The 16944-nt window shown below is 35.5% G+C and overlaps 1 protein-coding gene across 1 annotated transcript; it reads right to left on the bottom strand.

Annotated features, from left to right (window-relative positions):
- Nucleotides 1–1347: 1347 nt before the first annotated feature.
- On the bottom strand, nt 1348–7821 carry LOC137402008 (transmembrane protein 272-like). Its single transcript, XM_068088476.1, has 5 exons — nt 7695–7821; nt 6680–6877; nt 4854–4970; nt 4348–4467; nt 1348–1811 (listed from the first exon to the last, which is right to left on the bottom strand). The coding sequence occupies exons 1-5, from the start codon at nt 7702–7704 to the stop codon at nt 1537–1539; spliced, it is 720 nt and encodes a 239-aa protein (XP_067944577.1). The 5' UTR covers nt 7705–7821; the 3' UTR covers nt 1348–1536.
- Nucleotides 7822–16944: the final 9123 nt, after the last annotated feature.

Here is a 16944-nt window from a genome sequence, read left to right as displayed (position 1 = left end):
TCTGCGTGTTGATATACATGTAAGATGTGTTATGTACATGTAGGTGAGTGTCTCTCAACGAATGGCTACCGTTCATTAAAATTTAAATAAAAGCTACCTGTCTATATTCTGTTGCCTACCTCATGCTCTCCTTCTTCATAATTACATTTGCAAAGTTTAATTCTAAGGATTTTTGTCCTAAACTTCTACCATTTGGATGTAAATGTAGGCCAGACAAACCCTAGATGTAAAGGTCAGCATACACAGCAGGTTTCTTTATACATCGCAGTCGTCCACTCTTGTCTTCAAACTCTCATATCAGACTATAACTTGCTTGCGTTCTAGAGAGACATTCCAAATTGGCAGTATCGTATTTGATCTTTTTGAAGGTAGAGTAAAGATGGCTTGTCGAATGTCTAGTAACTTCAACTGAGCAGTTTAAAGAATGAGGTTCAACAGCAAAATAAGATATCTTGGCATTGGCTTGAGGCAAATAATAAGTCACATAGTCGATAAGTTTTCTAACGATTATCACCAGATCACCTTTATAGCAGATTACTAAACAACCACAAGATCGAAGAGCATTATTGCCACAAGTTCTATTGGCCCTCATCCGAAGCAAACAAACCTATTGCGTAATAGATATCGCATGATAATATCATCAAAAGACTACTACGGATATAGAATATATAAATCAAGTAGTGTTGACTGATTTGTAAAGTTGCTATAAATTTTGTGAAGTTTTCTGTAATATAACTTCAATGCTTAAATAATACTGTGATCTCGGCTCCCAAATACCTTTATTGGCCAAAACTATGGCTGTAATACTGGCGCAGCAAAAACATTCAAACCAAGTTTATAAGCTATTCATTCGATTTTAGTGGCTTTTGCCCTCTTTTTTTGTTGTATTATTGTTGTATAGCATAATTTGAAAAACTTCTATTTGAAATGAAATTAATGCAAATAAAGTAATATATATATATATTAAGCTGTTGCTAAGCTATTAGCATGATGTCGTGAGCATCTAGTGTCAAGCAGCAACTTTAGTTCAGCAATCAGGTATTGAGCAGAGAAGGGTTGAGAGCAAAATAATGGCAGTTCTTCAGTCATCAATTTACTACATTAGTGGTCTGATACATCCCAGCATAACTACGGCGCTTTTGGTATTGTGTTTGTCTAGCCACCTGTGGTCATGGTGTAGTCACTCACTAGTAACATAAACCAAATGCTCCGTTTGTTCTTGCATGGTAGTTAATGTCATATAATCTGTTTGTTTGAAGAAAGTCAAACACGGGTGATTACAAAAGCGACTAAAGCAAACTATATTCTAAAGCTTTAACAAAGTTACAAGCCACGGAAAATATTTGGAACTAAATGTTTGTTGAATCTTCATCAGCTATGGTTTGCACAAGATGTTTGTTCATTAACATAATTGAACGTGATTGCCAATTGTATCAATTTGTTTAGGAGAACGGATTGCTGGTTTCTAATACACTCAAGCGATTCTTGTGGTAATTGTCTTCTCTGTTTCCGCTGTTGCAAAGCTGCCTGTGGGAATTATTGCATCTCTGTAGCATCTTGCTTTGATGAGGATTTGCAGCAGAAAACGCAGCAAATACAACAGCAAACCATACTGACAATAAATAACATGGCAGCCATGACAGCCCACTTAGCGATTGTCTCATAGTAGGCAAAGTCATATAGCAATGAGTGGCAGTAAAATGATGACGCAGCGAATTCGGCATCCTTGGTGAAGCAACTGACATCGGTTGAGTTGATCATTAAACCAGCGGTTGAAGTGCATTCTTGCATCTGAAATGCCCAGACGGATCCTGCGAAAGGAAAATTCTAGCTCAGCATATGCGCAAAAGGCTCTAATTTCATTACATGAGAAGCATATAGAGAGCTTCCTGTGTAGCTACAGGTCAACACTATACTATAAGCAATGAATTAACTTATTCTACAAGTAGCAAATACATTAGACACACATTAGGTACAAGCAACTTATAATTTACCAATCTAGAGACAAAAGATATCAGTTAAATAATATTTAGAACTGTAAAATCTTGTCACACATTTGAGCAATTCATAACGGTTTATTTCTTGCTTTTTGCTTATGATTCGGATGTTTTAACAAATATTAGAAACCATCTGCAAGTTTTTAACTGATATAAGTTTACGGTGAATCGGCCATTATTACTGGATTTCACGTTACTCAATATGTAACTATATTAGGATATCATGTTCGACTCAGTCATATAGCAGCATTAGTATATTGATATACCATGTTCAACCCAGTCATCTAACAGCATTAGTATATTGATATATCATGTTCGACTCAGTCATATAGCAGCACTAGTATATTGATGTACCATGTTCGACTCAGTCATATAGCAGCACTAGTATATTGATGTACCATGTTCAACTCAGTCATATAGCAGCACTAGTATATTGATGTACCATGTTCGACTCAGTCATATAGCAGCACTAGTATATTGATGTACCATGTTCGACTCAGTCATATAGCAGCACTAGTATATTGATGTACCATGTTCAACTCAGTCATATAACAGCACTAGTATATTGATGTACCATGTTCGACTCAGTCATATAGCAGCACTAGTATATTGATGTACCATGTTCAACTCAGTCATATAGCAGCACTAGTATATTGATGTACCGTGCTCAACTCAGTCATATAACAGCACTAGTATATTGATATACCGTGTTCAACTCAGTCATATAACAGCACTAGTATATTGATATACCATGTTCAACTCAGTCCTATAACAGCACTAGTATATTGATATACTATGTTCAACTCAGTCATATAACAGCACTAGTATATTGATATACCGTGCTCAACTCAGTCATATAACAGCACTAGTATACTGTTATATCATGTTCGACTCAGTTATATAACAGCACTAGTATATTGATATATCATGTTCAACTCAGTCATATAACAGCATTAGTATATTGATATATCATGTTCGACTCAGTCATATAGCAGCACTAGTATATTGATGTACCATGTTCAACGCAGTCATATAACAGCACTAGTATATTGATATATCATGTTCGACTCAGTTATATAACAGCACCAGTATATTGGTATACCATATTCAACTTCGTAACAATCAATATAAGCTTTACTTAACCACGCTGTCAGCAGGTAGCTTAACAGTCTTTAGTTGGAGTCATTTGTGTACAATTCTCTGCTATTCAAGTATATGTTGAGGTATGCTATTGTTTAATTTCCATCAACGTCATACTTGCATATATAGTTGAGGGTATTAGGTTTAATTTATGTAAATCCTTTCTGTTTGCCCTTCCACCTGAATTCACAGTCTTGGTTGCACAGTTTGTTTGCACTGTTTGTTTGCACAGTATAAATCGAATGCTTTAGTTTGCTATTTAAATGATTCATTCTTGTGAAGCGATTCGTTTATTAATTCAAAGTTCAATACCTTATGTTGCCAGGTCAACTCCGTCTGTCAGCCTCCTCAGCCAGGCTGACCAAGGTGTAACATTATCCCTTAACACCCCTAACTTTTAGCTAAACCACGTCCATCAGTCAGCTAGAGCCAGCAGCACTGCTTAAGTTAGCATAAGTGTTCCTCAGAGAGATGCTGAGGAAGTAGAAGGTGTAATATTGCTATTAGAGAATTCTTACATGTCTTTCATGGTAAGGCCTAGCCGGCACGTAAAGTGCATCTTTTGGTTTTTATTCTAGATATTGACTTATTTATGAAACACAAAATATTTGCTGTAGTGGGGCTTGTGTAAGATTAATAAAAATAAGTCAAAGTAAGAATAGATACTTAGGCTAATCGAACAATCTTAGCTGTGAGATTTTAGCAAAGAATGGTCGGTATTTTTTTTCTATGAAAAGCATTATTTCACTTCATAAGATGAGATCATCTCAACTATAACAACACAAACAAGTCTCTCAACTATCCTTACACCAGATCATTCATTCTTAATCCCTTGCTAATCATAAATTCATCAGTTCAACATTTTCTCTGTAAACAGTTAATTTTTCACCAGTATTTTTGCCCTCTGCAAGCGTAAATATATGGAAATTATGGAAGTCAACTTTTCACATTCATAACTGATATTGATATAATGTGACAATTGGTAGTTTGCATTTTTATATTCACACTGTTTCATTACCTTGTATTTTATTTGTGCTTGTTGTCTGCCAGAACCAATCTGGTGAGCAAAAGCATGAGACTATCTACCGATTTGATCTTGCAGAATATGCAGCATAGACAGCAAGAGGAATAGAAGTCTGGCAAAATGTTCTACATAGCCAAGCTAATACGTATATTTTGTGATAGAAAGTAAGGGGTGTATTGGACTCACCGCATATGAGCCAGGCGAAGGTGAAGAGCCCAAATATACTGCTGAAGCCCCCGCTAGCTTTACTCTTGGTTCCACTCTTCTGTTCTCCGCTCTCTGAATCTTCCGTCTGCTTGTTATTGCCTGAGTAAAGCACATTGCTCGTTATTGTCTGGGTACAGCACATTGCTTGTTGTTGCCTGAGTACAGCACATTGCTTGCCATTGCTTGGTTACAGAAGATTGCTTGTCATTGCCTGGGTACAGCATCTTGCTTGTTATTGCCTGTGTACAACACTTTGCTTGCTATTGTCTAGGTACAGCAGATAACTTGCTATTGCCTGCGTACAGCCCCTTGCTTGATATTGTCTGAGTGCAGCACATTTTTTGCTATTGCCTGGGTACAGCATATTGCTTTTCATTACATGATAACCTAATTTTCCGAAGCCCTCGTGTAAAGCCCATTTTCTTCTGTAACAAGCATTTTAATTGATGCCAAAAACAGTGAGTCCATAGACAGTTTTTACTTACGATTGGCTATTCTTTGCACAGAACCGCAGCTTCCAGTGGCCACGCCAAACACTCCAGAGACTATTAGGTAGATGGGAAGGAGGTACTGAGCGCTGCACTGGCCCAAATAAAGAGAACCTGCAAATGGAAACCTGTTTTAGCCAAATGATTTTTAATGTTTGCGCTTCACAAACATTGTGAACTACACAAAACCCTTTTCTCATGACATTTAGTTTGAAAGTAAGAAGGGCAAATGTTGTTATATGTTAAAGGTTGACTTGCAACAAAATTCACATTACAGTTATTTAGTATCAAAAGATTCACCATGTCTTACTTTGTTGTGTTGTAGGTGTCAAATACGTGGAAATGTGATTACCAGCTCTTAAAAGCTTAAAAACGAAAAGCCGCCGTTGATTGGAATCTGTTTATTTATCTGACATAGTCATTCCAGTTTGGTTATCGTCTTGTCACGTATGTTCTCACGTGAATTGAAAGGCCAATAAAAAGCTTAATGTAAAACTTATCGTAGCACTAGTTTATGACAAACACTTTGGGTTTTACTGAAGACCCCGTATCAAATATAGATGCTCGCTACTTTACAGTTTTCTTTCAGCATTAGTCAATCATCAAGTCGTAATCTGATCACGTGACCCAATACTTCACACATAATTTTTGCAGCTCTTTTCGATTATCACAGGTAACCAACAGGCTCGTCATGATTATCCGACAATGATATATACTCCTACGAGGTAAGGTTAAAAAGTTTAACGATTTTTAACGGTAAGTTATAAGATATCAGTGCTAAAAGTGACAGCATTACAATGGCGATAAAACAGACGCGTAAAAACAATAGACATGGTTTTATTGAATGCGTAAAATATATTTGTGAAAATATTTCGACGAATTTTGCTTGAAAGTGTAATCAGAAACCATCCTGTAACAACTACATCCCATTTGAGCCGTTTTGGAAAGCGAATCAAAACTAGGGCGGTCTCGTGTGGCTGCGATTAATTGTTCGTTTTTGAGCTTTTAAGAGCTTGTAATCACATTTCCATATATTTTGCACCTACAACACAACAGAGTAAGACATGGTGAATCTTATGATACCAAATAACTGTAATGTGAATTTTGTTGCAAGTCAACCTTTAAATACAAATAAATTTTCTGTTCAAAGACTTTTTTATTACTCGGGCAACACTGGGCATCCATTAGTATGTACATATACATGTATATGTAATATGTATATATTACATACATGTATATGCATATATATGTAGGCTAATAAATATATTATGTATATATGTAATCAACAAGAATGTATGTGGGCAATAAGAGTGTCAGCATGCCTACAGGGGTGAAAAGTTGCTGGTGCATTTATCATCATCTTTTCTCCTTAGATTATATATTATATGCAAATAAACAGCATGGCTTTAGATAGCATATCAGAAAAGCTCATCAAACATGCTTGGGATCAAGTGACTAACTGGAATAAACCGGTTTATGACATAACATGGGGGAGGGGGCGAGCTTGTAAGGCAAGTAAGCCTAACTTTGGTTTCCTTTATGAAGATAAGTAAGGATATAGAACCTTTGCAATTGCTTCTAGTAAAACACCTAAAAGTTTTCAGCGTCCATAAATTTACCAGATGAGAGACACTAGTTTTTGAGATTGGCTTATCTGGGTAAATTGCGTATCTCAATGGTCAGTCACAAATTCTATGGACGTCGTTTTTGCTGGACCAATCAAAATCTTGAATAGTTTGTTTTGTTTCATAAAATTAGGCGGATACACAAACTTCTGATCTCATTGTTGGCTGAATATCAATAAATGTTTGGTTTGGGGTTACCTATAACGATTTCTGTCACCGGAAGGGCAATGGAGAGCAGAGAGCAGAAAATCCCACATATACACAACCCAATAGCTCCCGACATCCTGGTGTTGACCACTTCTGCAGCCTCCTTGGTGTAGTCGACCACTCCATCCGACTGTTTCTTCTTGTCAGATAGTTCCTTGAATATGCTGTCGTAAGATGGTGGAGGGTCTTCTACAAACAGAGAACAAGATGTACGACTAGCAATGCAAAGCCAAAGCTCAAACACACAAGTTACTAAGTTACGTTTTCCATCACTCTCGTAACCAAATATCTCACAAAGCTTCTGAGTTGATTTTTCTAAGGTGCTTGATGTCTGCTTTACTCAATTCTTATAAAGCCAAATTCAGCCCTGATTTTATCGCTAAAAACAAAAAAATCGCTTCGGAAATTTTTTCACAAATTTTGCAGTAAAATGGCAAGCTCTAGCAAAATATCTCACGACAAATGTTTTTGCTGATGAGTTCACACTGATTGCAGGTGAGTTCACACTGGTTACAGGTGAGTTCACACTGGTTACAGGTGAGTTCACACTGTTTACAGGTGAGTTCACACTGGTTACAGGTGAGTTCACACTGTTTACAGGTTAGTTCACACTGGTTACAGGTGAGTTCACACTGGTTACAGGTGAGTTCACACTGTTTACAGGTGAGTTCACACTAGTTACAGGTTAGTTCACACTGGTTACAGGTTAGTTCACACTGTTTACAGGTTAGTTCACACTGGTTACAGGTGAGTTCACACTGGTTACAGGTGAGTTCACACTGTTTACAGGTGAGTTCACACTAGTTACAGGTTAGTTCACACTGGTTACAGGTTAGTTCACACTGTTTACAGGTTAGTTCACACTGGGTACATGTGAGTTCACACTGTTTTCTAGGGAGTGCATACTAACAAAAATCTTGATAAGTTTCTCTTCCTAATTTTTTTCGTCTGTCATTGAATAAATTCAACAATTAATAAAGCTTGATTCCTATCAAAGTTTTCTTACCCTTTCCCATGCTTCAGTTTGTTATTCAGTAACAGCTCCAACAGATGATAGTTTGTGCCTGTGGCTGGCAGGAGTCTTGAAAACGCGAGCTTAGGATGAGATCACTTGTCAGCACTTTGACACTGGATGAACGGCGTGCTATCCTGTTATTAAATACGCCCGATGATGAACTCCTACGCCTTTCATTATGTTAATAACTGCATTATACAAACAATTAGGAACAATCATGGCTGTCAAACAACTTGACTGTGGCCTGCGAAAGCAAGTTCTAGAACAGGGCTCTATGGCAACGCCCAAAAAAACTTAAAACGGTACCTTATACGTCCGGTAGTGGTCATGTCATAGCAACAATAATCTTAACTATGGACCAAGTAGCTAGTGTTATTGGTCATAGCGCGTGTCAATGTTTTCATGGAATTTTTCACCCGCACTGACACTGCCAGTTATGAAAGTGTCAACCAGTCAATTTTAGGTGACTTGTAAAACTTGATGGAAATTGATTATAAAATGTGTACTAGCTAGTTGAACCCTTGGATCCAACATTTTTGTGAGTAGATTGATGCCATATTTGAATTAGTAAGTCAGTGAGTTAGTATTTAATGTGTATGTAATGATGAGCTCATGCACTAACTATATTAGCCTTATTGGTAGTGAGGGGAAAAATTCTTGGAGCTTTTAACAGTTCTACCTTCTTCATCTAACCGTAATTCCTTTTTAAAAGGTTTATTAGTTCTTGCTTGAAAACATGACAAAGAAACATTACAAAAGTAGGTGCTAAAGTAAAATTGTGTAAACTTGTGGTACAACAATGTCTTAAATGATTGTATGAGACCATAGCAACAAAAACAATATAGTAACTGAAAGCATAAATTGTTCTACAAAACATAAAATTTTACTTTGAAGTATGCATTTAAAACAACACATTCCTAGACGTGCCAAAGCCACGATTTTGTAAATTGCTATTACTTAAGAAACGGTTATTAGCGTGGAATCCTTGATCTTGAAATTGATTGATGCCAGATCTAGCATTCAGATTGTTGTTGGAAAATCTACCCAACCCAATCTGGTCCTGACCAAGAAAACCTTGGTCTACAGTGCTATCAATTTGAAATGCTGAGTCGGCAAGCAGTCCATCATTCTACAATTACATGGCCATACGTACATACACAATCATTCATTGAGTCTTTATGTAGATGGAAGAGAAGGGTTCAATGAGGTACGATGTATTGCAGAGATTCATTGTTCAATAGCTACAAGTCCACATGCTATAAACTTAATGCTCTATAAAGAGCACCAATCAACACTTTAAACACAGATAACAACTAGCGGTTCACCAAGCTACATGTACCTTGGAGTTTTTCATTTTTCATGAATAGACAACTCCTACTCACTTTAAACAACATGATAAAATTAAAAAATATTGCCAAAAGGTAGGCAACCCTATTAATACTTACAGCAGCAATTTGTGTTCCTGTTTTGAAGTTGCTTCCTCTTTGACTGCTTAAGGCAGCGTTCTCTGATCTTGAGTTCTCTTAGTTTATGGCCAATTCTGTAATAAATAGAGAAGACATAAGTAGACAGATGAGATGCTTTCCTTCTCCTTAACTAACAGTGCTGTGAAGGTGCTCATCAGTATTGGAAGTAAATGATGTTTTTTTCTTCTAAAGTAGTCTACTAATCAAATCTATCATACTTACGAAATTTATTGCTTTCCTCCTTGTTGTAAGCAGCATCTATATTGTTAAAGTTTCCACCATTTGTAAATGTGGAACCAAATCTGTTGTTGTTACGTTGGATTTGCCCTCTCTGGCCTACACTATTTTTACCACCGAATCTGCCTTGTCTAACGTTGTTTCTGTTTTCTCTTTGAAACAAGTCAAATGTCACACAAAATAAGATAACTTCAATTTATGGATTCATCAACAGAAGAATTTTCATCAGATAGCAGTACATCCCGAGAATAAACAGTAAACTCACTATTCCATTTCCTCTTTGGTTATATATTAAGGCCTGGTTGTTTATTCCTCTTCTGCTACCTGCATTCACTCCTCTTTGGTTAGCTCGAGACCCACTGAGACCAAGTTGACCACCTCGGGAGCCTCCTCGTCTAAACTGAGCATCAGTCACAGCACAAATCAGTGCCAGGGCTATCACTGTTGAGCTTATTTTATGCATGCTAAAAAGAATGTAAACACTACTTTAATATTTTACTACAGTTACTATGTGCATTGACACCTGACAACAGTTATCAGGTGCTTTTCCAATCGACAACAGTTGATGGTCAGATGCTGATAGTTTTCTGTTCGTGTCATGCTTGGTAGTTTCAGAATACTTTCAAGTGTTCAAAATAAGGTTTGAGTTGTTACTAATATTCCCATTTTACTCTTCTATTTTAATACAAGTAATAATTTCTCTGTCTCAACTCAGGGCACCAACAGTTTGGTTTCATCATGATAACTTCTATTCATTCTAACTATAAAGCTAGAAGCAGCAGTGAACAGCAGCACCTGAGTAGAGAGAGTGAGAATTAGTAGTTATTCAGCCTATTCAACATTCATAGCAGACTCTGCTGAGTGCTGTCTTTTTAGTGACTCAAATATACCACTTTTTACAGCTGAGGAACTACCCTTGTTGTTTATATCTAAACTATAGAATTTATCTCCCCTTACTTTTCTGTTGAATCTAGCAGTGTGTTATATGGTATATAATGAGAACTACTGTCTGATGTCTTCTCTGTTCTTCTTGTCTCTCTCTCTACAGCAGTGTATTAAGTTATGTAGACTGATATCAAGGTTGCTACTTATATACTGGAGATTCCATGACTCAATCCCTTGTGAAAATGTCACGACAGATTGGAATTTCTAGCCACAATTACTTGATGATTTACATTACAAAAACTCTTCAATGCTATATTCTATAATAATGACATTCCTTCCACTCTCGTCTCCGGTTAGCTGTAACATTAATCTTTCAGTTTATCCTCTTCGGTGATTCAGCTATTCTTGACCAACTTACACAAGGGATTAATCTACTCCTGATCCTCTTGCACATAACATATTCCTTCTAGAACGTTCTATGTATCAGTCATTACTATTATAGGAAAATAGCTTTAATGTTTCCTTCATGTCCTCAATTTTAAACTGTTTATTCACTGAGACTCCATCCAGTGTCCATTAATTTAATAGCAGGATGTTGGCGTTCATGTTATTAATAGGTAAATGTTGGACTTTGAAGATTGTAAATAATGTTAAAGATAAAAATAAGAAGGTAACCAAGTAACAAATACATTAATTGGATCAGTTGGTTGATAATGTAACAGGGTTTATCAGTCATATTATCTTACTATACTTGCTAATTTATATAAATAAAGATTATAACTCTCCAGAAATAATAATAGTTTGTAGTACTGAAACTTTAACTAGGAATATCTCAATTGATCATATTTGGTTAAACATAGAAAGTGTTGCTAATAGATTCATTTCAGAAAATCACATGTAAATAACGTATTGTTATTTCCTTTAACAATAATAAATACAATATTACTTGCAGTTATTCAAGACTAGAGAGAAAAACTTTATGTATTCTCTGAGAGATAAACATTATATCCATCTGCCAAGATCATCACCATCATGTAACTATATACTATTTTAGATGCAAATGACTTTTGTCTTTATAATAATGCAACAAACACATCAATGACATCAAACAATCATACAGTCCAATATAGCTATGCTTTACAAACAATCATTATGCAAAAATCAGACTATCGCAAACGTAGAAGTGTGAGGTACTGATACAATCTTTAGGTGCTGACACTAAAAAGAGTCAGCATTTGAGTTTCATATATTCTCAATAAATTAATGACAATTTTTACATATAGCAATAATTTATTTAAGGTAAATACTGTAAGTTAGTTTGAAGACAAGTTAAGACAAGACTAAGTTAGTTGGCTCAAGTGCTCAACTCAGGCTAGATAGAGAAGCCATACTAATCAGATTATATAAATTTACTTATAAAAAAGTTTGTTTGTCTATCCGTTTATCTGTCCATTTGTCTGTTCGTTTTTCTGTCCATTTGTTTGTCTGTCTGTCTGTCTGTTTGTCTGTCCGTTTGTCTGTCTGTTTGTCTGCCTGTCCGTTTGTCTGTTCATTGGTCTCTCTGTTTGTCTGTCTGTTTGTTAGTACACTGCTTACCTTACCAACCACTAGTCAAGTGAGATAAAGACGTAAGTCTTTCTACGTGATTGTGTTATGAGTCAGATATAAGAAGGTAGAAAAAGTCTAACAGCTGATATCCCTCTTGTAATCACATACAGCACCTTGCTGATATTACTACTGCCGGTAGAAATAAACTTTCATATGTTCAATATTCACAAATTTATCTTCAAGAATTTTAAGTCATTTAATCAATGTGTTTCCTTTTTAATATGACGACAAAAACTGCTTTTAAGTAGAAAACCAAAGTAATTCAAGGCTTCATCTGACATGAACAGAGGGTAATCAACACAATTCTACAAAAGAAAACGCATTATTGGTTGTAAAAACCATTGAACATCCATTTCAAACACTCGCGTGATTTGTGGCAGTTTTTAGAATGTTGTTACGAAATCTTCATGTTGAAAAGAGGGTATTCTAATGTTTTCTGATGAGGGCCTACGAACCTGCTAGCTGGGATGTCAACTGGTATGTGCCAAAGATTTCTCTAGTATCTTGACTTCTAGTATTTCTCTAGCTGATGCTTGATTATTATTATTATAAATATGCCTTGTTAAAGTCACAGAACTACAATTTATTCTTATTATTTCTGACAAGTTATAATCTATACTCATTTAAATTAACAAATATGTACAATAATATGGTAGATAAATCCTGCTACATTATCAACCAACTGATCCAATTAATGTATTTGTTACCTGGTTAGCTTCTTATTTTCATCTTTTACAATATTTACACTCTTTAAAGTCCAACATTTACCTATTAATAACATGATGGCCAACATTTACCTATTAATAAAATGATAACCAACATTTACCTATTAATAACATTTAACAACATCATGTTATTAAATTAATGGACACTGGATGGAATTTCAGTGAATAAACAGTTTAAAATAAGGACATGAAGGAAACATTAAAGCTATTTTCATATAATAGTAATGACTGATACATAGAATGTTCTAGAAGGAATATGTTATGTGCAAGAAGATCAGGAGGAGATTAATCCTTTGGGTAAGTTGGTCCAGAATAGCTGAATCACCGAAGAGGATAAACTGAAAGATTAATGTTACAGCTAGCCGGAGACGAGAGTGGAAGGAATGTCACTATTATAGAATATAGCATTGAAGAGTTTTCGTAATGTAAATCATCAAGTAATTGTGGCTAGAAATTCCAATCTGTCGTGACATTTTCACAAGAGATTGAGTCATGGAATCTCCAGTATATAAGTAGCAACCTTGATACCAGCCTACACAACTCAATACAGTGCAGAAGAGAGAGACAAGAAGAACAGAGAAGACATCAGACAGTAGTTCTAATTATATATCATATAACACACTCCTAGATTCAACAGAAAAGTAAGGGGAGATAAATTCTATAGTTTAGATATAAACAACAAGGGTAGTTCCTCAGCTGTAAAAAGTGGTATATTTGAGTCACTAAAAAGACAGCACTCAGCAGAGTCTGCTATGAATGTTGAATAGGCTGAATAACTACTAATTCTCACTCTCTCTACTCAGGTGCTGCTGTTCACTGCTGCTTCTAGCTTTATAGTTAGAATGAATAGAAGTTATCATGATGAAACCAAACTGTTGGTGCCCTGAGTTGAGGCAGAGAAATTATTACTTGTATTAAAATAGAAGAGTAACATTTGAAATATTAGTAACAACTCAAACCTTATTTTGAACACTTGAAAGCATTCTGAAACTACTAAGCATGACACGAACAGAAAACTATCAGCATCTGACCATCAACTGTTGTCGATTGGAAAAGCACCTGATAACTGTTGTCAGGTGTCAATGACTCAACGCGCATGGTAACTGTAATGAAATACCAAAGTAGTGTTTACATTCTTTTTAGCATGCATATAATAAGCTCAACAGTGATAGCCCTGGCACTGATTTGTGCTGTGACTGAAGCTCAGTTTAGACGAGGAGGCTCCCGAGGTGGTCAACTTGGTCACAGTGGGTCTCGAGCTAACCAAAGAGGAGTGAATGCAGGTAGCAGAAGAGGAATAAACAACCAGGCCCTAATAAATAACCAAAGAGGAAATGGAATAGTGAGTTTACTGTTTATTCTCAGAATGTACTGCTGTCTGATGAGAATTCTTCTGTTGATGAACCCATAAATTGAATTTATCTTATTTTGTGTGACATTTGACTTGTTTCAGAGAGGGAACAGAAACAACGTTAGACAGGGCAGATTTGGTGGTAGAAATAGTGTGGGCCAGAGAGGGCAAATCCAACGTAACACCAACAGATTTGGTTCCACATTTACAAATGGTGGAAACTTTAACAATATAGACGCTGCTTACAACAAGGAGGAAAGCAATAAATTTCGTAAGTATGATAGATTTGATTAGTAGACAACTTTAGAAGAAAAGACATCATTTACTTTCAATACTGGTGAGCACCTTCACAGCACTGTTAGTTAAGGAGGAAAACAAGCATGTCATCTGTCTACATATTTCTTCTCTATTTATTACAGAATTGGCCATAAACCAAGAGAACTCAAGATCAGAGAACGCTGCCTTAAGCAGTCAAAGAGGAAGCAACTTCAATACAGGAACACAAATTGCTGCTGTAAGTATTAATAGGGTTGCCTACCTTTTGGTAATATTTTTTAATTTTATCATGTTGTTTAAAGAGAGTAGGAGTTGTCTATTCATGAAAAATGAACAAACTCCAAAGTAGTTTAGTAAACCAAGGATTTTGGGTTTAAAGTGCTTAGTGGTGCCCTTCATGGAGCATAAAGTTTATAGCATATGGACTTGTAGCTATTGAACAATGAATCTCCGCAATACATCGAATCTCATTGAACCCTTCCCTTCCATACACATAAAGGCTCCATGAATGATTGTATATGTATGTATGGCCATATATTTTAGAATGATGGATTGCTTGCTGACTCAGCATTTCAAAGCGATAGTGCTGTAGACCAACGTTTTCTTGGTCATGACCAGATTGGGTTGAATGGATTTTCCAACAACAATCTGAATGCCAGATCTGGCACCAACCAATTTTAAGATCAAGGACTCAACGCTAATAACCGTTTCTTAAGTAATGGCAATTTACAAAATTGTGGTTTTGGCAGGTCTGGAAACGTGTTATTTTAAATGCACGCTTAAAGGCAAAATTTTATGTTTTGTAGAACAATTTATGCTTTCAGTTACTATGTTGTTTTTGTTGCTATGGTTTCATGCAATCATTTAAGATATTGTTGTGCCACAAATTCACACGATTTTATTGTAGCACCTACTTTTGCAGTGTTTCTTTGTCATGTTTTTAAAAATGACTTATAAACTTTGTAAAAAAGAATTATGATCAAAGGAAGAAAAGGTGGAAAAGTTAAAAAAGTTAAAATAATGGTTTCCCTTTCCCTTACTACCAGCAGGACTAATATAGTTAGTGCATGAGTTCATCATTACATACACAGCTTTCTTTAACCCAGAATGCATCAGCAGTAACCAGCAGTAGTCATCTGCTGACCTGTTACTAATGGCTGCTAATATGGATCCCTTTGAAATGGGTGACAATATAGATAATGTATCATACTTTGCTACAATCGCTATAGCTGATATATATATATATATATATATATATCTGTTTTTATATCTGTTATATAAATATCTGTTTTTCATAATCTAAACACCTATTTAAAATGCTCTAAATATCTCTTTAATACTCTACATATATATATATATATATATATATATATATATATATATATATATATATATATATATATATATATATATATATGTAGAGTATTAAAGAGATATTTAGAGCATTTTAAATAGATGTTTAGATTATGAAAAACAGATATTTAATATATGCAATAAGGATTTTAGAGAATTGAACAGAGATATGTTTGCAATTTAAAAAAGGCATATTCACATTTTAACAGAGAGATCTTGAAGGAACTCATGAGAAGTATATGTGGGTTCATGTAGTCTCCACTCATTGTATATCACTTCCTATTTGTGACAATCTTTATAATGACTTTAAAACTGTAAGTCTAGGCACCTACAATTTATGATCAAGGTATCAACAACTCACTATAAAGCTGGAATTCCAATGCATCCCATAATTCAACTTTTTTTATCCAGAGTCATGAGTGTTGTAGTTTCTCATACACAATATAACATTGATCTCTGTTTAAAGAATACTCTTGTTGGTAGACTATCGTGAAATTTGAAAACAGCGTCTCCCAGTATTCAGTACCAGACAGTAACTGGAGAAGCAGACTAACTTGATCAGCTATAAATAGATAAGTTACTATGAGAATGTGTCATGATTGGCTTTTAAGTCTTTTCAATAAGTTAATAATCTGGTAATCCTTAATAAATGCAGTTGATGTTATATTTAATGACGGAACGGAGTGTGGCTTCAACTGAATATTGAGATGTTTCCTGCCTGGGTCAATACTTATATTTTCAAACCGAAGAGAATATAATGTGGCATTAGCCAGATACTGGCAAAACCTGCAACAAATATTGGTTGACATCTTGACTAACAGGTTCTATGGACCTCTCAAGTGTCAAGGGAGAAATTTTTTTCTATTATTTTTAAGTAATAATATGAAATAATATATTTAAATATTTATTTTGGTAATAGTAATAGTAGTATAAAAAAGTATTGTTTGGTGTTTCTTTTGAGTGAAAATACTACAAGGGTTTTATTGTTCCATGTGTAATGGTTAGCCTCTGGACCTGGAGTTCAATGGGTTTTATCATTCCATGTGTAATGGTTAGCCTCTGGACCTGGAGTTCAATGGGTTTTATCATTCCATGTGTAATGGTTAGCCTCTGGACCTGGAGTTCAATGGGTTTTATCATTCCAAGTGTAATGGTTAGCCTCTGGACCTGGAGTTCAATGGGTTTTATTGTTCCATGTGTAATGGTTAGCCTCTGGACCTGGAGTTCAATTTCACACAAGACAAATTTTGACCGCAGAAAAAGTGGCGCTTTTGCACCACAATAGAGAGCCAGACAATGGTTCAGTCTCATTCAACCTTTTTACAAAGAGACAGTTTACT

The sequence above is a fragment of the Watersipora subatra genome, chromosome 8 (genome assembly GCF_963576615.1).
Source record: "Watersipora subatra chromosome 8, tzWatSuba1.1, whole genome shotgun sequence".
In the NCBI taxonomy this organism is placed as follows: Eukaryota; Metazoa; Bryozoa; class Gymnolaemata; order Cheilostomatida; family Watersiporidae; genus Watersipora; species Watersipora subatra.
This window is presented reverse-complemented; position numbering and strand designations above follow the sequence as displayed.